Source organism: Zonotrichia albicollis, chromosome 6 (genome assembly GCF_047830755.1).
Source record: "Zonotrichia albicollis isolate bZonAlb1 chromosome 6, bZonAlb1.hap1, whole genome shotgun sequence".
In the NCBI taxonomy this organism is placed as follows: domain Eukaryota; kingdom Metazoa; phylum Chordata; class Aves; order Passeriformes; family Passerellidae; genus Zonotrichia; species Zonotrichia albicollis.
This window is the reverse complement of record NC_133824.1, coordinates 60,030,886-60,055,802: the sequence shown is the minus strand read 5'-3', so window position 1 is coordinate 60,055,802 and position 24,917 is coordinate 60,030,886. Positions and strand designations below refer to the sequence as shown.

General features: G+C 45.6%; 1 protein-coding gene across 1 annotated transcript in view; it reads left to right on the top strand.

Annotated features, from left to right (window-relative positions):
- The first annotated feature begins 14,543 nt into the window (after positions 1 to 14,543).
- TMEM260 (transmembrane protein 260) overlaps positions 14,544 to 24,917 on the top strand; it is a 33,808-nt gene continuing 23,434 nt past the window's right edge. The window contains exons 1-3 of the mRNA XM_074544006.1: positions 14,544 to 14,894; positions 20,091 to 20,122; positions 20,926 to 21,074. Coding sequence (XP_074400107.1) covers positions 14,699 to 14,894; positions 20,091 to 20,122; positions 20,926 to 21,074 — 377 coding nt within the window. The 5' untranslated portion in view covers positions 14,544 to 14,698. The remainder of the gene's footprint in view (positions 14,895 to 20,090; positions 20,123 to 20,925; positions 21,075 to 24,917) is intronic.

Here is a 24,917-nt window from a genome sequence, read left to right as displayed (position 1 = left end):
CCCAAAAGTGACTCCTCTCATGGGAAAGTCACTGCTTCTCTTCTTTTCACTCCTGCCATAATAACATCTTCCTGAAGGGTCAGGGGACATAGAGGTTGTGGTGTTGACATGTTGACAAAAGGGAGGAAAGCTGCAAATGCAGCCCACAAGTGCTTGCCATGCATGGTGACACTGCCTAAGGGACACTTACATGTAAAGAAGGGATTTCCCAGCAGATGATGTGTCTGTGGGTTCAGAGTATTAATTTTTAGCTTAATCATGCAGATCAGAGGAGAGGGGAAACTCCCTGGATTGATACCAAATAAGGAACTTGGCTTAAAGGCGCTTTTATATAATAAAATATTTGTCATGAACACCTTCCTGAGGCACTTTCATGCAGACAGACATACAGCTCCATCTTTCACTAACAAGAAGTGATAATTTACTCTGCAGGGAAGCTGGTGGAGGTGTGACCCTGAGCTGGAGCTGCCATTCATGAGGTGACAGCCACCACCATCCCACCAGGATCCCACCATCCCATTGTGGAGGGCAGTGGCCACAGTGAGAATGCCACAGCTTCGAGGTTCTACAGGTGACAAGTGTTTAATTGGAATTTGCACCCCTGAAGCCTCTGAATTTGAGCAAACCCAGTAAATTTTCCAGCACAGAGAAGCACTCATTGGTGTGGCCAGGGACACTGCCCAGCTGGCAGTGCCAGAGCAGCTGCCTCTTCGTTAGCTCTGATTTCTGCCTCCTCTTTAATTGGTGCTCAGAGCCAGCCCTGCCGTGGATCTGCAGTGCTGCTCTGCCCAAGGCCAGCTCTTGATCAAATTTTCCACATCTCGTCCCGACCTTGGTCACATTCCCTCACTCCTTCCACACCCCCATTCAGCTCCATGTCATGGACACAGGCACAGCTCCAGGAGATAATTCCCTGCTGAGTGATCTCTCCTCTGATTTGAATTGCTGTCAGTGGCAGAACACCATCTTTTGGAAGCAAAAGAAAGAAGCTGGTGAATTAGAGGTATTTCTCCATCCATTTGCTAGATCTCATGGAGTTAATTTGAATGCATGGCTCCTGTGGCTGCCATGACAAAATCAGAGCCTTAGAGATGGCCAAGGAATTCCCATTTTCAGGGATTTTTGATCCCCTGAGGCATGCTCAGCTTCTGCTAAGGACTCAAGCCACGTAAAGGGTTTAGATAGAAGCTCCCTCCTCTTCTAACACCATCAGACTCACAAAATATTTATTCATTATTCATTCAAATATTTAAATTCATTTATTTCAAAGCATCTTCCAACTCTTTTCCCAAAATAACATGGTAACACAATATCTGGGGCTCACTACCCAGCATGTCAGAATTTGTTTTTAATTTTTTCTCTTCCTTCTTTGGTGACTTTGCTCATGGACTGGTGCACGATATTTGCCTGGGTTATTTCCTGAAGATATTTGAAGGCAAAAGGGTTTTTTTCATTCTGAAATCTGAGCCTCTTGAGTGAAAGGCCCTGTTGTTTGATTTTTGTGGCGCTGGAGGCCTTCATTGCCTTTGGGACCTTTGTTCCACTTTGCCTTTCCCCACAAAGCACCACCTCCACTTTGGCACTGGAGAAGAGGCCACACTGTGATAATTTATTTGTGGGGAGTTTTGAATAAGTTAGAGATGGGATTTTGGAGTTGTTTTTAATGATGTGGTTTAATTTTTTATTTTTTCACAGGTAGGAAGGGTGAGTTTGGTTTACATTGTTACAGTATGGTTTAGAAAGTTATCAGACTTTTAGTTATTAGATGTTTAAGGAGTTATTAACTAATAAAATATTGTTAATGAAGATATTTATGTTTTTAACTTAATCTTTAAATATTTAGTCTTATAGACTCATACTACAGTGTAAATTTTCTTAATCATGTAATGACACACAAACCTACAGTACTACATTCTAATTTCCTTATTTACCTCTGTAACTACTTTTATTTTTCCCATATCTTAAACTCAAAAACTCTAAACTTTGATTAACTTAACTCTAAACTTTCCTTAACTTAATGTGTCTCTACTTTAAGCTATAAATCCACATTCTCATTTCTAACACTGAAGTTTAGAAGCTTTTCCCAAAGTCTCAAATCAAATCTTGTATTTAATTCGAAGCTTTAACTTACAACCGTAAAATTCTAAAAATTCCTTACATTTCAAATTCCAGCACCACAAAACCACTCCACACAGGGTCCTGTGCCTTTGGGCACCTGCCTGAAAGATCCATCCCAATGTTTGCCTAAAGAAAGACAGGGAAGGAGGAAATTGCTTGTTTTTGCTCTTGAGAGGGTCTGGACCCACTTGGACCTGGATTTCTTCCAGCTGCCCATCCCTATGGATTTTCTGCTACTCTCCCTATACCTCCTGCCTGGGTCTTGCATGGTGCCAACCCTCTCCAGTGCCACTGAGATAAGGATGACCAGGAGTGACTTGCAGTGATGGTGGACTCTTGGGAAGGATGAAAGTTTGACAAGAAAGTCTCACAGATATGTGTGCTTAGCAGGAAGATTTTTGAATGTGGAGTCTGATGAAGGAATCGAGATGGAAGCAAGTTTTGATATGGAGGAAAAGAATTGCTGAGCCAGTCTTACTGGATAACCAAGGAGGCAAAGGCTGTGTTAGTTAGAAGGGGTTTTTATGGCTTAGAGCAAAGGATAAACCCGCCCCAAACAAGATGCTTTTACCAAGCAGAAAGATAGCACAGGCAAAAAAGTCAGCAAATGCTGCAAGTAGAAAAAAGGTCTCAGAATTTTCCATTTTCACTGCAAGAAAATGGAAAAACAACTTCTAGCTGAAACTGTAATGTACTAACTTGTAGCAATTGGAGAATAGTAACATGAATATGGTAACTACAGTAGTTCTGATAGGCTATAGATAAAAGTTAAGGTATAGATTGGTTCTTAAGATGCTCAGCAAAGAAAAGTAAATAATGCATTGTAACCAAAACCAAAGAGTCTCCAGGCCAGCCTGCAGCTGGAGCTGACAGCTGTAGGCACAGGCTCTGTCACCCACAACCCTGGACTGCTGTAACTCTTGGATGGAATAAACTGCATTTTGAAGAGCCACCTGGAGTCCTCCAGCCCTCATTCAGGCTCTCAGTGGACAGCAGCCCCCACTCGCTGTGCCCTCAGCAATCCATCCCTCCTGCAGGACCCTGGCTGTCAGGAAATTCTGCTAATCCCATGCAGCCATGGAGAGCTTTTCTCCCATTTGCTGGATGTATGAAATCCATATGTCATCAATCTCTTTCTGGTGGCTGGAGCCTGCTCATGAAGCTTAAATCTCTGGCATGTGGCTGGGAGCACGAGGGCCAAGTCCTGGTGCCTGCCAGCACAAGCTTCCCCCTCCCACTTCTCCTGCTGCCCTCTGCTCTCCCTCCCCTGGCAGCCAGCACTCCCTGCAGCCACTCTTGGATCCATTTTAGGGGAACCAAATGGTTCCTGCATAAAGCTGGTGGTGGAGCAGCCCAGATGTGCTGTTGGAGCAAGGAGGAGGCAGAGCTGGGCAGCTGGCTGCGTGCTTTCCCCCGGGAGAGCATCACCAGTGCTCCAAAATCTTCTTCCCAAACCACCTGCCAACCCTCAAGCTGCCAAAAAAGCAACAAATGAAGTGCAGCAGGGTCAGCTGCCTGGCCTCCACCAGCACTGGGGAGCTGAGGCTGCTTAAAAATGATGGCATTGCCAAATGTGGGGGCAAAAATCAGCCTTTTGTCGATTCTGTCTGCTTCAGCGCCCGGCTCAGGCTTTCCAAATTCCTCTCCAGAGGCTGGGCAAAGGAAATGGGCAAATCTGGGGAACAACCCAGCCCTGCACAGTGGCTGGAGGGGGTCCTGCAGTTGGCAGGGAGGAGCTGGCAGAGGCTGGGCACTGTGGAGAGGTGGCAGACCCGCTGGTGGGGACAGGGTGCCAGGAGAGCTGCCCCAGCACTGTCAAGCTGCCCCTGAGCCCCAGGCACAGAGCAGATGTGGGAGGATGGGGAATGCTGCCACAGAGAGGTGCACAAGAACAGGGAATGAGGCCCAGGAGCAGCTCAGGGTTGGGATGAGGGGAGAATTCACATGGGGTCAGAGCCCTTCTCCTTTTATCTTTGGGAGATTTGGGTAGCTTACTTTATTTTAGTCCCTTGCAATACATTTATATAAAGCTGCTTTGGGCTGAGTGCTTCTTAGTGCTGGTCTCTGCTCTATTTAAACATAAATGTTTTAAAGTGCACAGATAGGTTTTTAACAGGGGGAAAAATTGCATGTGAATTACATTTATTTCTTGTTTACCCATACGGCTCCAGCCAACACTTATCGACAGATTAACTTTCACTAAACTTTCCATGTAATATGTTTTAAAAACCCACTTCAAGTACAGATTCTATTAGTTCCTGACCTTATGTTTTAAGAGGAAGAAAGTGGCTTTACACCACATGAAATGTGTTAATGCATGGATAGAAGTCCTCTTATCCTCCTGCTTACATTAGGTCCAATCAGGAGAATGGATTATGTTTTTAATAATCTGACATTAGTATTAAAAGTAATATTTAAGGCATTAGGATCCATAACTGCTGTGGTGTGTTCAGAGCTTTCTCTTTGTGTGTGTGCACACAGGGCTGGGCTAAAACATATGTTTATGAAACAATGCATTAGCCCAAAACCTCCCCAAATATATGGGGAGAAATTGGGGCAGCAGATTACTGTTGACATCACTTTTTCAATTAGAGGCAGAGGGAAGATTTGATGGCCATTTTAAAACTGATTATGGAGGGCAGGGATTAGAGGCTGTTAGGAACAGGAGGTCTTGCTCTCCCCTCAGCCTTGGCCTTCTGTGGACTTCAGGAGTGGGTGCTGCTTTATGGGGTGGAATAAGGCCAGAGGCACTGGTGGCATTGGTTTTATGTACAGGTTATCTGTACATGGGGCTGGGCCTCTCAGCCTGTCTTAGTCCCTTGGAAACATTTCATGGGACAGGGGAAGAAATTTGGAGTCTTTATCCCTAAACTGGATGTTTAAGGGGAAAGCCAAATCTTCCCAGCTGGTTTGGGTGGGTAAACATTGAACCCTGCTAGGCTGGATCTCTTCTCTCTGTCTTCACTTATGGTTGGAGGGACATTTAAGTCATCTCAAGCCCTGATGTCCCCTGCATCCTCTGGAAAAGACAAAAGGGAGCTGGAAAAAAAACAAGAGGAGAAAATGGTGTGTGTGGCCATCACCATGCAGAGGAGTGGACTAGGATCTGCCATCCCAGCCAGATTTCTGCAGTGTTTAATTCCCTCCACCCAGAACCTCACCTCTAGGTGTAGTTTATCTAATTGCAGCTTTTAGCACTTCAGGCTCACTTCAGCTTTGTCTGCTCAATTAATCATCCTTCCAGAATCAGAAATCTTCTCCTCATGGGGCACTCACAGCCCACGGCCACACTACTGCCCACTCTCCTCTCTGCTAAGCTGTAGATTGCTCAATGGAATTACAGAGGGTTTTTTTGCACCCCTACTGGTGCTCACAGTGAATTTTAGACCTGTCCTCTGTTTTAAGAATCCTCCTTGGGAAGTCTAACCTGAGCCTAATGCTCCCATCAGGGCTGGATGCAGATATAACTCTACGACTGCTGTTGGTAAGAATTGGAGATCAAAATGCTTCAGCTTTCACTCCTCAGCTGCTGGGAGAGCATCCTCCCTTATTTTCACACACACCTTTCTCTCCCACATCTCCTGGACAGCAGGAATTGCAGGGAGCCTCTGCCTTTTCCCCCCTTCTGATGGCAAACAAGGCTTTATCTTCCCAACATATGTGCAGTAACTGCTGTTTGGTGGCAGAAGGGAAATCCACAAGCTATCCAGCCACTGCACCTGCCTGCTTGGACCGAATTCCCTTACTTGTGTTTGTTGACTGGAGTTAAGCAGGTCCTGGGCTGGGAGACCAGCTGGGAAATGCAGTGATTACAGGCACAAACAAACGAGCGAGGGGCGGGCACGGGCAGCCGCTCCTGTGTGACCACCACCCAGGGAATTTGGCAACACACCATCCCGACTCTTTATTTTAATTCCAGTCAGGGGAAATTGGAGCCAGCCAAAGGAGGTGGGAGACAGGATGTCCCCCACCCTCCAATCTGGACTGGTGGCACATTTTGTCTGGGGGAACGCAGCGGTTCGAGGCGGCCACCCTGGGCTCTGCAGACTGTCCTGCCTTCCTCCTGCTCTGCCACGGCCTTTTCTAACACTGAGGGGGTGTCTGAGCAGAGCCTCTTTGTCTCCAGCTTCCAGACACAGCAGCTGTTCCAGGGGGCCCTCCTGGCAGCCTCTCACAGGTGTGGTTTTGGCCAGCACAGGGGCATGAAGTGCCAGATGAAAGGATGGGTTGTGCAGAGCTCGTGGTGTTCAGCTGGAAATTTCCTTCCCCAAAAGAGCTGCAGAGCTGGGGCATTTCTGGAGCTGACTTTGGAGCTGCATCAGTTTCCAACGGGAATAAACTGGTCATTTCTGGATAGGTAAGAGATGAGACCCCACAGATATCTCCATGCTTGGAGTGACTCCTTGAACTCAGCACCCTATGGATTTCATCCATTTGTAGAGAAATCAAATGAAATTTAAAGAAAATGAAATTTAAGGTTTTTCTTAGTTTTCCTGGTGTCTTTTCCAGTTGGTCAGCTACAGGGGACAAAAACCCAGCTCAGATAAACTGATATTCATGAATACCAGTGGATATAATTCTGCAAAAGCTTTGCTTGGGAAGGTCAAGTCATACAGCATTATCTCATATTTACCAGTGGAAAAAATCCACAAGGTTCCTAGAAAACAGGAAAAAAGGCTTCAATTGCCTCCTGTATTGCAGAAGAATTATCTGTGCTGATTAAGCTGTTGCTCATTAGCTCACCAGGCTTATCAAGGCCCCAGCCCACAAGGCCTTTGACTCCAGCAGAAATGATAGCACAGAACATTTGGACCACCTTGGGTCATTTTACACCCATTTTGCCTTTTTTTCCTGCTAATATCATGTGTAAATATATGCACAGCTGACCCTGCTGGAGAGTCCCCTGTCCCCTGCAAGAGGCTTCAGTTCCCCTGTGCTTCCTTTAGCAGTGTAAGTTCAGGCAGATTTGTGGAAAGCAGGAGATTTTGTTTGCGCCTAAATCTTTTTGTAGGATTTTCCTTAAACGCCTTAATGCCATGGAAAAACATCAAGAGGCAAATTCTGCTTTGGGTTACACCAAAAGGGGAGTAAGGCAGCTGAAGGCAGCGAGGGAAGCTGGATTTATCCCAGTGGAGGCAGAAGCAGAGCTCAGCCCCTTGCACTTTGCTATTTTCTGCACCAGCAGTTCTGGCCTTTGAAAAATGAGATGCATTTTTGTCCTTGTGCCTTGAGAGGAGCCTGCAAATGCCAGATGACAGAAAGCAAAGGAAGAGAAGTCTGAGGCTGCTAAATTAGAAGCTGTGGCAACTTCAGGCACTGTCCTATAGAAACTGCCCTTGGCTTTATGTTAAATGTTGTTTTCTTGTGATTGTCAGCATTTGGTGTTAAAGAGATGCTCAGGGAAGGCTCATTTTACCTCAAATCCATGACTGGGCAGTACCAGATTGGAAGATTTGTCTCTTTATGGGATGGGATTTGGAGCAACTTGGCTTAGTGGGAAATGATGTGTGGAATAAGATGGGCTTTAAGGTCTCTTCCAACCCAAACCATTCCATGAAGATTTTGGGGTCCTTCCCACAACATCTCCCACAAGGCAGCTGGTTTGGGTATGGATTTCCCATGGAGTGCTCTGGCCACATGGGTGCTGAGCAACTGGTGATGTGAAGGGGCAAAGCCAGGTCTGGGAATACGCCAGGATTTAATCTGGATTTAATGTAATCCATTTAATCTGTTTCCTAGCCTGGCCTTCCACAGGAAATGGGAGATGGAGCCAAAGTATCCTGATTCTGTTTTTGTGCTTCCTGACCTCTAAGGAGAACAGCTGCAGGACCTGTGCAGACCTTGAAACCAGGGCATGGAGCCCTTTCAGGAGATTTGATGGATGATTCAGGACTCAGGAGATCCTTGATGCATGGAGGGTAAAATTCCACCTGAGCTCTGGGGATGCTGCTGAGCTGGGACATGCTCCTGCCAGCCACCAGCATGCTGAAGAAAACATGCCTGAGGTTTGGGTTGTTTTTTGAGGTTTTGGAGAATCCCACTGTCCCAGCCTGAATTTTTGGTGAGGTTTACGCTTAAATGGTTCAGCCAATTATTGTAAGGGTAAAAGAAGAATATTGTGTTATGTTCCTTTGTAATAAAAACAGCAGCTCTGGGACTGTCACCCCCTGGGACTGGAACTAGGACTGACCCAGGGATCAGCCAGGGAAAAACAAACCAGCCCACTCAGCCTAACTCAAAATCCTATCCAGGGGTTGACCTCCCAAACCTCTTCCCTCCAAAAATTGGATTTATTGCATTGGAGCTCTCCAGGCAATGTGAGTTATCCACAAAATGGCACGTCCTGCATGATGGCACAGCTCCATCAGCAGGGCTGCTTGGATACAGGGAAATGGGAATTACAGAATCCCACAATGGTTTGGGTTGGAAGGGACCTTAAATCCCATCTCATTCCACCCCTGCCATGAGCAGGGACACCTTCCACTATCCCAGGTTGCTCCAAGCCCTGTCCAACGTGGTCTGGAACAATTCAAGGGATGGGGCAAGCCCACCATCTCTCCTCCATTCCAACACTACCTGCTGCTCAGCATCTCCACAAGTTCATTTTGGCCACATATCAACACACCACAGCCGTTGTCTGTGACCTCATCCATGCAGAACAGGGGGAGGAGCAAAGGTTCCTATCACAGTCTTACCAAAATTATTATTACCAGAATATTACCACAGTTTTACCATAGATTAATGCAAAAACCCTGTGGGAGAACACAGCTTTTGGATCTGACTCTGGAGCTGCATCAATTTCCAGCTGGAATAATGAAGCAGCACCAAGGATTTGTTTAATGGAGGAACACAACAAAGATATGGAGGGGCCAGGCAGGAAAACACAGGTTAAACCAGGTACAGAGAGAAATTTTGGAGGGTACAATTCCTGTCCTACTTGACATCCTTTGTGCAAATTCCCTGAGCATGATCCTCAGCTGACACAATTCTGACTTAAAGAAATGGGAACAAAACAGAGAGGATTGATGGAATGTGAAAAATTCTTACCTAAATGAGTTCCTTGATGAGTTTCACTGGAGCTATGAGCACAGATGAAGAAATGAGAGTTTTAAACCCTGAACTGCTGGTACAGATTTTCAACCATGTGCTGTGTGTGGGCATTTCTTGGGCCAGGCTGTGAATTTGGCCACCAGGGTATGGGCTAGAAATTGATGTCCTACACCTGTAATTAAAATATGGATGAAAATGTGTAAATGAGTAAAAAAATGTTCCCTTTTCCCAAACACTTACTGAGAGTAATAGGGATGAAGGGAGCAAGGCCCTCAAGTGATGCAGCAGACAGAGAAGATGATCTGGGAGGTGGTGGTGGAGATCAGGCATTTCCAATAAGGCATGGGGATAAATAAATAATATTAGTTCAAGGAAATCAGGTGTGAAAACACAGAGATGACTGTCAGAGTTCTGGGGAAACCAGCTGAGACAAGTGGGATCTGTGACTGCTCAGTGTGACAGAAAATCAGCTGGGAGACCACTGAGACTGGTGCAGGAAGAGATTGGAGTCTTCTACAAGTCAATAAAGCCTTTCTGACAAGGTGCAAAACTGTGGGAAATAAGAAATGGGGAAATTAAAATTAAAAATTGAAATAAAAACATGAGGAAATTTGTTTAGTCCACTTTCCTATTTGGGGAATAAAATGAAGCTGAGCTTTGAAACAAAGAACAAGCTGTCCTGGCAGCAGTGGAACTAAGTCTGTTTTCCTGTGGAACTGAGTCCCTGTTCTTCTCTGACCCCTTCTCACCTGGGAGAGCTTTTGAATTTTGACCCCTTCTCACCTTTCTTTTGAATTTTGAAGGGTTCACAAGGCACTGGGGGTTTCCTGGTGGATGTACATGAATCTGGGTCCTTGGATGGCCAGGGAGAACACAAGGAACCAGCACAGAGCTTCCCCAGTGCTCTGGGTGACCAGCCACATGCAGGCATGTCCTTGATGGCTGGATCTACCTTGAAAATGTGATTTTGCAGGATGGGGCAGAGAGAACCCCATGTCTGATGGTTTTTGGCTTCTTTTTTTCTACCTGTCAAGGTCAGGACTGAAGCTCTCGAGATGATATTTTGTGTTCAGGCTCAGACATTTAGTATTTCTTATCTGTATTACAAGTTGTGAGTTCTACAGCATTCTACCAACAAGCTACAAAATGGCTCACTATCTTTCTCTACAAGGTCTTTTAAGGCTAAACTATCCAAGTAAGAAATGACACCTAAATTATTTTCACTTTTAACCCAATAACTAATCACTCCAAGTCCGTAATGCAGACTTTTCTGTCCAATTAAAAAATACCACCCAAACCCATGAAGAAAAAGGAAGAAGAAGGTGAAGAAGAACAACCAGCCACTGCCCTAAAATCTCCATGTTGCCCCATATATATTGCCATATTCTAAAACCTTAAACTCTAAGTTTTCCACCCAGTGATATTACACACTTCTAATCAAAATACACACCCATAATCCCAGTGCTATCAATCAATTTTGGAAACCTTCTTCATGGCCTCAGGTCAAATATAGTATTTTCTTGCGGGTCTGTGCCCTTCAGCACAGGAAGTCTAAAATTCCCAGCATCCAGGATTCCAACACATGTCCAGGGACAACAAGATGCTCCCAGGACTGGGTGTGCTTTTATTCCACTTTATTCCCCTTGGAAACTCCTTCTGCACAACATCCACTGCAGCCACGTTGCTGTAACTGGGATTTGGGAGCCTGGTCTTTCCCCCCTCAACAAACAAGTCATAAAAAGCAGCTTATTCATCAACTTAAGAACAAATAAAAGCAGCATAACCTCCTTTCTCATGCTTTGCAGGCGGCCATACATCGCCAGTGGAAATTCTGCCAAAATTGTTGTTTAAATATAGGAGCTGTGCTTCTTTGTATTGTTGGTGGTCCCCACGAGGACCTGCTCTCCTTGCATGGGGATATTGTTCAGAATGAAGCCTGAGCTGGCTACTTTGCCATTAAAATTCCGTGCCAGCCCAGTGCTGACAATATTGAGGCTTTGCTAAATGTGTGTACGTGTAAGTTCATTAAATGGGTGCTGACTGTTGTTACATGAGTACAGCAGTTGAGTGCTTTCTGTATTAACCTTATCACCTGATGGGCAAAAGAAAAGGTTTAACTAAAGCTTAGGACTAATTGAACAGTATTTCAGTATTTTCTTATGTAAAACTGGTTCTGGTCTATTGTTTTTATTTATTTGCAATAACTGTGCTCATTCAAGTTTGTAATGACACTGCCATGGGTGAATAGAATTTGCTTTAAGTATTATTCTCCCTTTTCCTATCTGCTGCCTCCTCTAAACTGTGTCTCTCAGGAGAAAATCTGCAACAGAGCCTGGTTAAAAAGACAACTCTCTAAGTACACAGTAATTTTTGGGAGATACATTCCCAAGCTGTGTTTTTAAAATTACTTCTAGCAGTTCCTGTTTATTTTCTCTGCCTGCCTTGGGTATTTCCTGTCGGGTTGAGCACTGAGCGTGGAGCTGGAGGAGATAGGAGAGGAAAAGCCTCTCGAAGAAAGGTGGGAGGTGTCTTATCATCAAGACACTGCACAAACCAGAGCACTTTCTTTGCTCGGTTGCCACTAGAGTATGCTCTCGTGCTACAAGTTCCAAGGATTTTTTAGAAATAAATCACTCTGTGTAGCACGAGGCCGTCTTTCAAAGGCTTTCCACTTGCCCCAGTGGTTTGGGTGTTTTTTTCTAAGTAAATTTTTTTTTTTTAATTGCTGTTGAGCACATACTCAAAGCTTTCAGAAAGCCTGGAGGGCAGCTCTGTGGTGAGGTGAATCTAACTTGGGTTTGGACAACTCCCAGTTTCCAGAGCGTGGGTGAAAACGCCCCAAAATATCTTACCTGTCTCTAAAAAACAACACAAAAAGGAGGTTTGCATGTCCTTCCTGTCTTGGTCAAACCCCTGGGTCATGGCTGATGAAGAAAGGGGAGGCAAATCTCACGAATTAATAGATTTCTGCTTACAGAAGAAACATGTAAATTCCCCTTTTCAACATAAAGTGTGCCTGTAATCCCAGCCTTTGAAATGGTGGTAGTTATTCAGTAAGATAAAGGCTGCTGTGAGCCTGCCCTACCACATTACAGCAAAGTACTTTGTCACTGGCACCCTAAAACTTCCAGCTTCTGCATGACAAAGATATGAAACAACTTGCAGGACAATTAAAGAACAGTTTGCCCTCACCCTATTATTACCAGCCATTCTTCCACGTTTCGATATTTGCCCGTAAATTGCTACCTCCCCCATCAATATAATTGTAATCAGCCACGGCTCACATTTGTCTTTGGATGCCTTTTCCAAGGGAAACACAAAGAAGGAAAAATACGGCAAAGAAAAAAGCCACGCTCCGGATAAAGAGCCTCGCCACCAGCCTGCTTTCACACACAGGCTGCGCACTTTGCTGCTAAAATTACATTTTAGGAGCCCCAACGGGCACAGGAACAATGACCCCGCTCATTTCCATTGTGACAATGGCTGGAGGAGGATTGGAACGTGTCTTTTTCCTCTCCCTGATGGTGCTCAGCCAACGAGGGCAGAATCCTGCCAAGGAGTTGGGTCCTGGAAGCTCTTGGTCACCGCGGAGCTGGGAGATTCCCTCTGGGCCCAGGTGGTGCTCATACCCTCCACCAGTGACTTCTGAGTGGGTCAAAACTTCAGCTTTTCTCTACAGCCCAGTTGAGTGCACAGAACTTGTCTAAATTAATAAAATCATTGATGGCTTGGGTTGGAAGGGACCTCAAACCCATCACATTCCACCCCTGCCATAGCAGGGACACCTTCAACTATCCCAGACTGCTCCAACCTGGCCTGGAACCCTTCTAGGATCCACGGGCAGCCACAGCTTCTCTGGGCACCCTGTGCCAGGGCCTCACCACCCTCACAGCCAGGAATTCCTTCCAATATCCCACCTAACCCTGCCCTCTGGCAGTGGGAAGCCATTCCCCCTTGTCCTATCACTCCAGGCCCTTGTCCAAATCTCTCATCTCTCTTGGAGAACTATTAGGTTTTGGAAGAGTCTCTACGGTCTCCCTGGAATCTTCTCCAGGCTGAACAACTTTCCTAGGAATCTCTTGGGAAAGCCAGGCTGCTGAGCCCACTCTGTGACAGCCCATTTCATGCATGGAGCACTAAGCACCTCTAAAGTACAACAGATGTCAAAAAACTAAATGGGAACATTTCTTCAAGAATGTGTTGCCTTCTTGAAGAACATTCAAGGGATCAATACTTTCAGGGATCCAGAGGTAGCCACAGCTTCTGTGGGCACCCTGCGCCAGGGCCTCACTGCCCTCACAGGGAAGAATTCCTTCCCAATTTCCCATCTAAACCTACTCTCTTCTAGTTTGAAGCCATTCCCTGTTGTCCTATCACTCCATGCTCCTGTAAAAAGTCCCTCTCTAGCTCCTTGGAGCCCCTTCAGGTACTGGAGGGCCCCAATGAGGACACCCCAAAGCCTCCTTTAAACATCCCCAGCTCTCCCAGCCTTGCCCCACAGTAGAGGGGCTCCATTCCTCAAATCATCTTGGTGGCCTCCTCAGGATTCCCTCCAGCAGGTTGATGTCCCTGCTGTGCTGGGGACCCCAGAATTCCCTGAATGCCTCCCTTGGTTTCACCTTCCAGGTTTTTTTTTGCTGCTGTTTCAGCAGGACCCTTCTCCATCCCCAGAACACCACACACACTCCCTCCGTTGTGTCAGCCCTTAATCCTTAATAAATGCAAACCTAATTTTCTAACGTCTCCACTTAGATCTAATCCATAAGGCTGTTTATTATCCTCGTTACCCTCTCCTATACCTTTTTTCATTTGTATTCAAAAGCCTCTCTTTAATCTGTCTCAATTCTGCAGGTACGGCCTCGCCGCTCTTTGGTACAATCCCATAATGATTTCCACGGATGTGTTTTAGTCCTCCATCGATAGGTCTCGGGATGCTATTTGCCTTCCTTAACTGCTTCCCACAGCGGGAATCACCGCTTTTAATAATCTGTGTGCTGACACCTTCAATCTTTCCCTTCCCCAGCATCTTGTGCCACCCCAACCAGGGGTTAAATCTTTATTATTTGTGTATGGGCACACTGGGGCTGTGGTGGAGGGGGTGCAGCCAGCACTGTCCGAGGAGGGTTTTGATGTGTGTGAGAGAGGCCAGAAGGAGCTGATCCTTAAAAAACTGATCCTTAAAAAACCTCGTCCTGAAGGGACGATCCCAGGAGCAAGGGAAAGGCGGACGCGCACCGGTCCCCTCCTCCCCCCGCATCTCCGCGGTGGTTTCGGCCCGTCCCCCCCAGAGCGCCTTGGTCCCGCCCGTTCGCCCGGCCGTATTCACCCTCCGCCACGCCCTCTTCGGCTGTACCAACTCTTCTCCGCGGGGGAGGATGGAAGAGAGCGGGAGGCCGCGCTGAATAGCCTCACTGGGTTTTCGGCTTTCTCTGTTCTCTATCTGAGATCTGTATTGAGAGAAGTCCCTGAAGGCGCTTTGGGGAGAGCGAGAAGGCGAGTGGGACAGGGATGCTCCCCCGCGGGGCGGTGGATGGTACAGCCCGCCCGAACCCGGAAGGTGGCGGCGCACATGGGCGCGGGGCCCGGGGTCGGCACCGGCACCGGGATCGGAAACGGGATCGGGATCGGGAATGGGGCGGGAGGAGCCGCTGCCGGGGCCCTGGGCGCTGCCGTGGCTGCTCTCTACACGGCCACGCTGCCGCCCGCCCTGCCCGGCGGGGATGCGGGTAATGTACCGGGTGGGGACCCTCGGCCCGGAGCGGCCGGTGCATGCCGGTGGGTGGCGGGGACCGAGCCCTCAGGGACCGGGACATCCCTGTCACCCCACCGGGCTGCTGTCACCCCACGGGAGGTCGTGCATCAGTGTCACCCGTGTAGGGTTGGTCTGTCCGAAGGAGCCGGTGCGTTGGTGTCACCCCTGGAGGATCGGTGTCGCCTCACTGGGTTGTCACCACAGAGAGCTGCTCACTCCAGAGCGACTGGTGCCTTGGTGTCACCCCATCGGCTTGCTGCCATCCCACAGGGATGCTCATCCTATAGGCGCTGGTTCTTCACTGCCACCCTATAAAAATGCTCATCCTATAGGGATGGGTGCATTGCTGTCACTCTGTAGGGTGACTGGCTCTCACCCCTGTGGGGCTGTTCACCCCAGAGGAGCTGGTGCATTGCTGTCACCCCATTAGGTTGGCTGTCATCCCATAGGAATGCTCATCCTATAGGGGCTGGTATTTCATTGTCACCCCATATGGTTGCTGTTATCCTATAGGGGCTGGGGCATTAGTGTCACTGCAGGGGGTTGCTGTCACCCCATAAGGATGCTCATCCTATAAGGGCTGGTACTTCACTGTCACCCCATAAGGATGTTTATCCTGTAGGGGCTGGTACTTCACCCCATAGCGTGACTGGTGCATGGCTCTCACCCCTGTAGGGCTGTTCACCCCAGAGGGGCTGGTGCATTGCTGTCACCCCATTAGATTGGCTGTCATCCCATAGGAATGTTCATCCTATAGGGGCTGGTACTTCATTGTCACCCTATATGGTTGCTGTTATCCTGTAGGGACTGGAGCATTGCTGTCACCCCGTTAGATTGGCTGTCATCCCATAGGAATGCTCATCCTATAGAATATTTCTGATATTCGTTGTCCCCCATATGGTTGCTGTTATCCTACAGGATACCCTATAGGGACTGGGGCATTAGTGTCACTGCAGGGGTTGCTGTCACCCCATAAGGATACTCATCCTATAGGGACAGGTGCATTGCTGTCACCCCATGGGGTTGCTGGTCCCATTGGTATATTTTGGGTCCCCATTAGGTCCCTGTAGCCCCTGGTGCAGTGCAGCCTCTATTGGGGTGCTCACCCCATTGGGGTTGGTGCATTTAAAGCTCCCCACAGGTGGGTGCAGCAGGGACTCCCTGCTTTGGGGTGTGCAATGGCCCAGTGGGGTCAGCACAGCAAGGACTCCCCTGGGTTGGTGCCCTTGAGCCCCCCATAATGGTTTGCCCATATTTGAGCCTTTCAGAGAAGGATTTAGGCAGGGGACAGCTGGTGGCTTTAGGGGACAGCTGTGCCATCCTGCCAGCTGTGCTGTGTCGGGATTTTGCAGCAGGGAAATCTTTGGAGCTGCCTCTCTGCAGGTGCAGCTTCCTGGCAGTGCCAGCCTGTCTGAATTTTGGTGTTTGGCCCTGCTGATCCCACAGGGGGACAGAGTTCTCCTGTTTGCTCCTGCTCTGCTTTTACTGATTTAACCTGTTCTTGTTTTAAAAATACTCTGGTTTTGCCTGTGTGGGTTGGAGATGGGAGGGCTTGGTTTTTCTTGGGAATATGTTGATGATTTTTATTTCATGGAACAAGTGCCCAGGATTCTTTCTTTCTGTGTCATCCCAGAACAGTTCAGTGGCTCTGTTTAATGCTGTGCCTCCTGGTCACCAGTGCTTTCAAATCCAATCTGTGCATGAAAATCCTTCTAAATAAATGACATTTTAATGGTTTCATGTATTTTACAGGCTCAGGATGTGTGGAGAGAGGCACTGGCCAGGCTGGCCATATGCACCCTGATGCATTTTGCTTCTGCTCCCAAGTTTCTAAAAGGGCTGGGTTTGCTCCTTCTGGGTGTATTAATTAATGTGTGATGATTGATATATTTATAATTGTTACCATTTTGCTTTTTATTATAATTTTTGCCTTTTTTTTGGTCTGTGGAAAGCATCCTGTGCTCTGAACTGTTCATGCTGCACGAAGCCTGAGGAACCTGGCTCTTAATTTTGTTTGAGCCTGGATTCTCCCTCTGGGATGCAAATAGGCATGAGCAGCCTTTGCAGAGAGGGATGCAGGTTCTCCTGGTGATGCCCTGGCTGGATCTGGGATTTGGTTTTTTGTTTGATATGAATTATCCCAGTAGACAGAGCAAGCAGCTAAACAGCACATGGGTTCACCCCACTTTCCCCAGGTTATTGTGGAAAGGAAATCCCTCAGGACGGAGTCCCCTGACCAGCCCTGTGACCTCACTCCTTGTCTTTCCTTATTTCTTTATTTTTTTGAGTTTTTTTTAAAATTTGCTGCCTGCCTTCCATGTGTTCACTGGGGCTGGGCAGACACAGGCTCATCCCTGCTGTCCCCTTGTGCCTGTTCCAGCCAGCATTGTGTCCCATCACAGTGTCAGGACTTTTTTGGGCATTATTCCCCTGGTTTCTCATGGATTGAGCCTGGAATTCCTCAGCTAGAATGTCTGTGCATGGCCCTGCTTGAGGTGTTTGATTTGCCTGTGCCTGAAACTTGTGCCACCAAAAGCACTGAGGCTACTTGTGAAGAACTGCTAAAGGATTTGCTCTATCTGCTTCCAGGCAGGGAGCCTAGTATTTTTTAATTTAATTTTATATATTTTATTTTATTTTATTTTATTTTATTTTATTTTATTTTATTTTATTTTATTTTATTTTAATTTTTTATCATTTTATTTTATTTTTTTATTATTTTATTTTATTTTAAAAATTATTTTATTATCTTTCATTATTTTATTTTTATTTTATTTTATTTTTAAACTATCTGTATCTTTTTAATTGTTCCCAAAGTTTGCAGTAATCCAAAAATATCTAAGGCAGTTGGTATTTCTCTCTCTGGCAGCTTGCTCGTGTTACTTAGTGTTAGAATGAAGAAATGAATGATAGAATAATAGAGGGAGATGGAATTATAATTCAGAAACATCCACAGATGTTAAAACAGCTTAAAAAGGAATCAAATAAAGTTAAAAAAAAAAGGAACCAGCCAAATGTTCACTGTGATGTTTCAAGCATCAGCTCCCAAACTTGCTGGGTATAAATCAGAGTTCAGGCAGCATTGGGCTGTTGCCTGAACACCTTTATGGGGGAGTCAGAAACTTGTTTACATCAGGAATCACTGAATATTCTGAATTAAAAGGGACCTACAATGATCATTAAGTCCAGCTCCTGTTCCTGTGGAGTTGGAGGGAATAAACATTTCAGTTTGAGCCGGTGCCTGAAGATGCCAGAGGTCATTCTGTCTCCCAGGACACTGAAAAGTTTGGGGGTGCTGCAGTTCTTCCTCTGTGTTTTGTTTTTAATATCAGTGCTCCTCACTCCTCCAGCCCATGGAGGCTGTAAGGGATGCTCAGGTGTGTGGGTGGGAGGTGGAGAATTAACCTTATCCAAAGTAGTGCCTGTTATGTACTTATTTTGATTTTCCCACTGAAATTCAACAAGCCTGCAGCCTGTGAGCTGATCTTTTGCAGCTCTTTTTGTTTTTTCTTAATTCTTACAATGTTTCGCTGTTGTATTTCAAAGCTTGGTGGTGGCTTCCACCAGTGGGTTATTTATATTATTTTTGCAGCTTCCTGGTTGATTTGTGGCTGTGTTTCTTTGGGGTTATTCTTCTCCTTGATATAAACGTCACAGCAACGTGAACGAAGTTAAATTTTTGCTTTTTTAGATGCACATACTGCTGCATCCCAGGAGGATTTTAGTGGAGCAGCATGCCTGGGGTGTGGTGGGTGATGGGCATCACCAGCTGCTGCACACTGGGGAACCCCCCCAGTGCCAAATTTAGGGTTTCCTTTATTGTCACCATCCTTTGCTGTGTGCAGGAGGATTTATCCCTTCCCAGCCCTGGAAATGTTGGAGCTGCTGAACTCTGAAGGGCTCAGAATTGGGATGGATGGTTTTCCCATTGCATCCACTTCTTGGGGGCTGTTTTTCAGTAGGATGAAATTTTCCTAAAATAAGAATAGCAGGAAACTCCATGTCTGAGAGGTTTTGATGCAGTAAATTGCAGGTTTGGCTCCAGTCATTGCCAGCCAACAGCTCTAATTCTGCAGAAGTTGCCACCAGCAGTAATGGGTTGAATCTTCATTTTAAAATGCAGCATTTACTGCATTTTACTTTAAATCCTGGTGTCAGGATTTAAAGGTGCCATTTGTACAATCCCCCCTGCCCCCCTTTGCGTCGCATGGTGAGGATGTGACTGTACAGAAATTTAAAATACTGTTAATTTAGCATTTAAAGCCACTAGCGCTCTTCATTTGTGTCTTTCCCATCTAACAATGCTGCCATGACCTTGGTGCTTGCAAAATTATTAGGACCAGTAAAATTGGATTATGAAATTTGAGGGAAATAAGTAAAACGAGCTGTAAATTTTTAGTTTTGTGTCTCCCTGAATGCGTTGTTCTCATTGAATATATTTGATGTATGTTGTTCAGTTTGCTGCAAAATGCTCCAGTGTCAAATGCTCTAAAAATGCCAACTATTCTGCTAACGTGGGTCTTTTTGTGGCAGTTATTTGTCCTGGCATAAAATACAAACAAAATGCAAAATCCTAATGTTGTTTCTATTGGAAGCTGGGTGCAGCATCCACTGACAGGTAGAAGAATTACTTGTGAAGCAGAATTGCTTTAGCATCAAGGGAGAGCAACCTTCCCAGATAAATGGATGCAGATTTGCACAATCAGTGATTATGTTTTTCCTCTTTAAAAGCTGTAAAGCTCTGGTTTTGTGTTGGTTTCTATAATTTTTTTAATGACAAACAACTGGGTTGTTGAACAGACAATGCAGCTTAAGCGTTGCAAAGTGTAGTGCTTGAAAGTTATTGAGTCAGATGGTTTTAAATTAAAAATACACACACACAAATGTCTGCATTTTGAGTGTCTCAGGCCATTCTTTCACCGATCCTACCTATATTTTCACTTATCTGTTCATAAAAGTCTCACGAAAAACATACAAAAGATATTTTGTGCAATGACATCAGAGGGAGAAAATATTCTTAGAAAATTTCATGCTGTTAAATCTCCACAGATTTACAGTTTTATCCAGTCAAATTAATGCAAAACCCCAATGCAAGCATTTGGATTTTGAAAACTTTGGAGGAGTGTCATTTCCTAATAGTAATTATTGGTTTTACATTATTTTTTCACAGGGGAGCTGATCACAGCCGCATATGAGCTTGGAGTAAGTATTAGTTTTATTGTTTAATCAATGCTCTCATTAACAGTTTTAGGAATTAAGGAAGTTTAATTAAGCATGGAGTAAAGTAGATTAATTTATTTTCAAACCACAGTTTTTACTAACTTATAAGTACAGCACGCGACAATTTACTTCAAGTTTTAAATCCAATTAAACTAAATTATAAAGCAAAGGCTTTACTGTATATACAGTAGCTGGCTTATTATCAACCCAAATTTTGTATAAGCTGGGGAGAATAAAATAAATCGGGTTAACAATTTTAATAAGTTTTATTATTTAATAAACTTTATTATGGTGCATGATCCCTTTAGGCAAGACCTTAGGACTGTCAGCGCGGTGGTAATCCGATAGCAGTGTGGTCTTTCAACTTGCTAACCAATAAAATAGTTGAGAAGCTGCTTTAAAAAAAAAAAAAAAAAAACAAAAAAAAAGGGGGAAAGAAAAAAAAAAACAACAGCCTTTTGAATGACCCTAATATACTGTGAACCCAAACAAGGAGCCCTTTAAGGCACGCTAATGAAACGTGGCACCTCCTTTTCCTCGCCGCCTCATTATTATGGGCGAGGCGTGGAGCCAGATCCACTGAGGAAAAAACCTTGGTGGGGTTGGGATGGGTACCAGGGTTTGGGATGGGTACCAGGGTTTGGGATGGTTATGGGGATTTGGGATGGGTACTGAGGGTTGGGATGAGCTCTGAGGGTGGCTCAGGGAGCGGAGCTGCTCAGGGCTGCCCTGCTCCCCTTCCCAGCCTCTCCCCCATTTCCAACCCCATGTCCCTCTGTCCCTAGGTCGCCCACCCTCCTGGCTACCCCCTGTTCACGCTGCTGGCCAAAGTGGCCACGGAGCTGCCCGGCGGCTCCCCTGCCTTCCGAGTCAATCTCCTCTGCGGCTTGGTGGGAGCAGCTGCTGCCTCTTTGCTTTTTTGCACGGTTTTCAGGTAAAGTCCTCGGGGTTGCTTTTTCCTTGGCTTTGTGGTGCTTCCCTGGCGGCTCGGGACATTCCCGAAGGCTCCCTCTGCTCCCTGCTGGCCTTCGGACCAGCATTCCCCCCCCTTCCCTAATTAGTTCCTCTGATTAACCTAACAGCAACTTAATCTGAATTTGACCTTCTTTCCCGCACAAAAGCCTCCCCCCTCTTTTTATTTTCCCCCCCACCCTTTTCTTTTCTGTTAAATAATAATAATAGCAATAATAAAAAGTGCGCCCTTTCCCTTGCCCAGCCGTGACAGGTTGTTCAGGCTCATTATCACAAATCACCGCTCGGTTTAACTAACCAGAACTAATGAAGTTTGTCGTTCTCGAAAGATGCAGATGGTCTGTTTAAATTAACAGGATGAGCTTCACCTATCGGGAAACCGTGAACTTGGTTTAATTGCAGCTCCCGGCGGAGGTGGATGGGCAGTTGCCTGCCCGTGGTACCCAAGGAGCAGGGAGAGCATCCCTGCTTTTCCCTGGAGCAGCTCCGGGCTCGGGGGGTGGGGGGGGATGTCCGGAGCCTCCTCTCCGCACCTCTAACCTTGGGAGGACAATCGGGATGCTCACGTGGTTGTGGGGTTTTTGTTAACCCTGCTCGTCTTTGATGTGCAAGTTCTGGCTGCTCTTAACCTCAGCCTGACCCATATTTGAGAGGATTATGGCAACCCGTATAAACAATTTCTGATGTTCTTTTTGCAGGGAAAATAGGGCACGTTTTGAGGCTGCGAGTGGTATCGGGGCGCTCCGGGATGAGACGGGGCGATTCCCGACCGGGATTATTTTGACAAAAGCCCTTTTCTCCCACCCGTTTCCAGAGCCACCCCTCAGGGAAACCTTCCCAGCAACCTAGAAATAAAAGCAGGAATAAATGGGGAGGTGGTGGGGAGCAGATTCTGAGATTAAGCAAGCCTTGAGCTCGCTTAAACTTTGTTCCACAGGGTCCATATTTCTCTGCTGAAGAGGAGTTGCTTTTTTGCACATCACCTCGCACGTAGCATCAGCTCCAAAGCACACCTACTGGAATTGCTTGAGTAGTTCCTAAATATTTCTGTAGGCATTTAAAGTGATTGCTTTCACTGGTGGGTAATACATGTAATTAAGTCAACATTATTTAATTTAATATCCTGTATTTCACAGCCTATTTGGGGAGCTGGAAGTGGTGCTGCCCTCCAGCTCAGCGCTCAGTGCAGCATCAGAGCACAACTATTCTGTTAAAAACTCCTGCAAGGAGCTGCTAAAGGTTTTCTGTATTTAGTTCTGATTTCTTTTTTAATGATGGTTATTCCCATTATTGCAGTTATTTGGAAGATCTTCCCCAGTTTTTAGTTTGTGTGTGACAGTTCCTTGGGTGCCCGCTTTCTGCTCTGGAAATGGTGCAATCGTTTCCTTTGAGAAATGAGGATACAGGAGAGAAATGACAGGCTAAATTTGAGAATTATTTTGGGAATTATTTCAGCACTTCTGAAGGTTTAGGTGTTTTGTTGGTGTTTAATTGGATTTGGAAGACGGTGCTTCTGTCAAATTCAGAATTTGCATGAAGGAACGGAAAACGTGCAAGTGAGAGATGATAAAAACTATTAAGACTTACAGAAATTATTTTGCAGATGCTGACAGGATCAATTATTCAGCCTAACAGTGATTGTTTTGGGTTTTTTTTAATAATTGTAAGGTCAGTTTTATTTCCAAATTACAGTGTTACATTTTTCATTTCAAGCACCTTAAAACTGGTTTATTTTTTGGAACACTGATCTGGCAAAAAAAAAAAAAAAAAAAAAGAAAAATTACTGCATTTTAAAAATTATTTTTTAAAAGAAAAATATTAGAAAGTATTCACTGGCACTGTCTGCTTGAAGCTGTTGCTGTCTGGGGGTGATGTGGTGTGTTTTAAACCGGGCTTGTCCGTCCTCACAAAGGGACTAAACGGGTCTATCAAATCCCCCCTTATTTTTGTGTTTAAATAAAATTATCTGGCGGGGTGACCCCTACAAGGTACCAGTGGCAGAATCAGCACCTGCTCCTCCTGCCGTGTGAGACGTGGATGTTAATATGAAAATATGTAGATGTTAGGAGTACAAATAATTGATGAAGTACACATCCTTCGGGAGCAACACGGTTCAAGTGGCAAATCTGCCTGCTCAAACAATAGCCACCCTCCAGCGGGGAGGAAGCCATCTCTATGGAAATGGGGCTGACGCTGCCCTATTGATCCAGTGAAGAAGACATTATACAATGTCAGTTGGGTTGTTACGATTTCATTTGTCGTCTGACCTGAACTTAACCTCTAAAACCTTTCTTTTCTCCCCGCCAGCCGGGCAGCGCTGCTGTTTACCCTCACACCCTGTGCCTCCCTCCCTCCCAGCATCCCCATACAGTAAATTTCTCCCTTTTTAAATTCTTTTCTTTTAAATTAATTTCCCCGTTGATTCTTTTTGTTTGAGTCATTTCCCGGAGTTTATTCCTCAGCAGGTCGGGATGATTTTATTGCTTAAGGAGAAGAGTCGTGGTTCCTTCCCTCTGTGGTGTTTGGGATGTTGTGGCACGTGTGGGATTAGGGTGGAATTTATTCCTTGAGCAGATTTCTCCTTTGCCAGGTGATGGCTGGCGGGATGCTCCGCGCTGGGGTCAAGAGGAAGCGGCCGCCACATCGCGTCTGTTTGTTAATTTTATTGTGTTATAATATATGATATTACTCCTTTAATTACTTTTTTTTTTTTTAAGCCTGGATTGTTGTTCTCAAAGTGAAATTATGTGGCAGCACATTGATGCAGAAAGGCTTTTTGTCAGTAATCCAGACTATCGCTGAACGAGCCGTTTCTCCTTTGAGTTACTTCTCAAGTGTGGATTTTTTCACCCCCCCTCTGCACAGTCTTAATAAATTGCTTGTAATTATCGTAAAATGCCATTTACAAAGAGTTTTCTCGGACTGCTTGTAACTGAGGCAAATAATTCATCTTTGCTTTGAAGGAGGGGGGAGATGCTTTATGTTTTTAGGACTCAGCGAGCGCGGCTGTAGGATTGTTTCTTTAAACAACTATTTATTTGTTTTACTGTGGGAGGCAAAGCATAGCAAGTTTACAAAGTAAACCAATTATCTTCTTATAATATGATTGCCAAAGTGTCATTTTCTGCACAGGGGATGCATTCTTTGCGTTCTCTGCTGCAAAGAGAAATAGGAAGCTTTCCCCTGCTCTGAGTGCATTTTTTTTTTTTGGTCTGTACCTTTCATAGTTTGGCTGTTTTGGAGTTTCTGAGCACATAAAGCTGTTTTATTGCAGAGGCAGTAGTAGGGTAGATGGTGTCATTGCCCAGGTATTTGTAGGAAGTTTTTGCCAGCTTTATTTTGGCTGAGTTGGATGCAGGGTTTTCAAAAGGGGGAAGATGTTGCATTAAATTAAGCAATTCACATGCATTTGGTTTGCTGTTCTGGGTATCATATTAACTTTGGTACTAATACATTATACAAACATATATTTATATGTATGTGTATTCCCTGCCCACTAAACCTTCCAGGCAACAAACTGTGAGTGTATATAAAACCCAGAGCCAGCTCTTCTCCCACTGCCAGCAAAAAGGAGAACTAGGTGTGTTGGATAATGAAATCATCGAAATGATTCCATCCTTTTGAAATCATAGGGATGTTTTGGAAGTGCCACTTGACCCTCTTGATGGCACTGAGCTTTCTGGCTCCCAGGGTGTGTGTCCTGGAGCTCCTGTGGGAAGGTCCCTAAGGAGGACCAGGAGGATCAGTGACCTTCATGGCCATCCCAGAGGGACCCCATGGCTGATGCTCCCTTAAAACTGCCCAG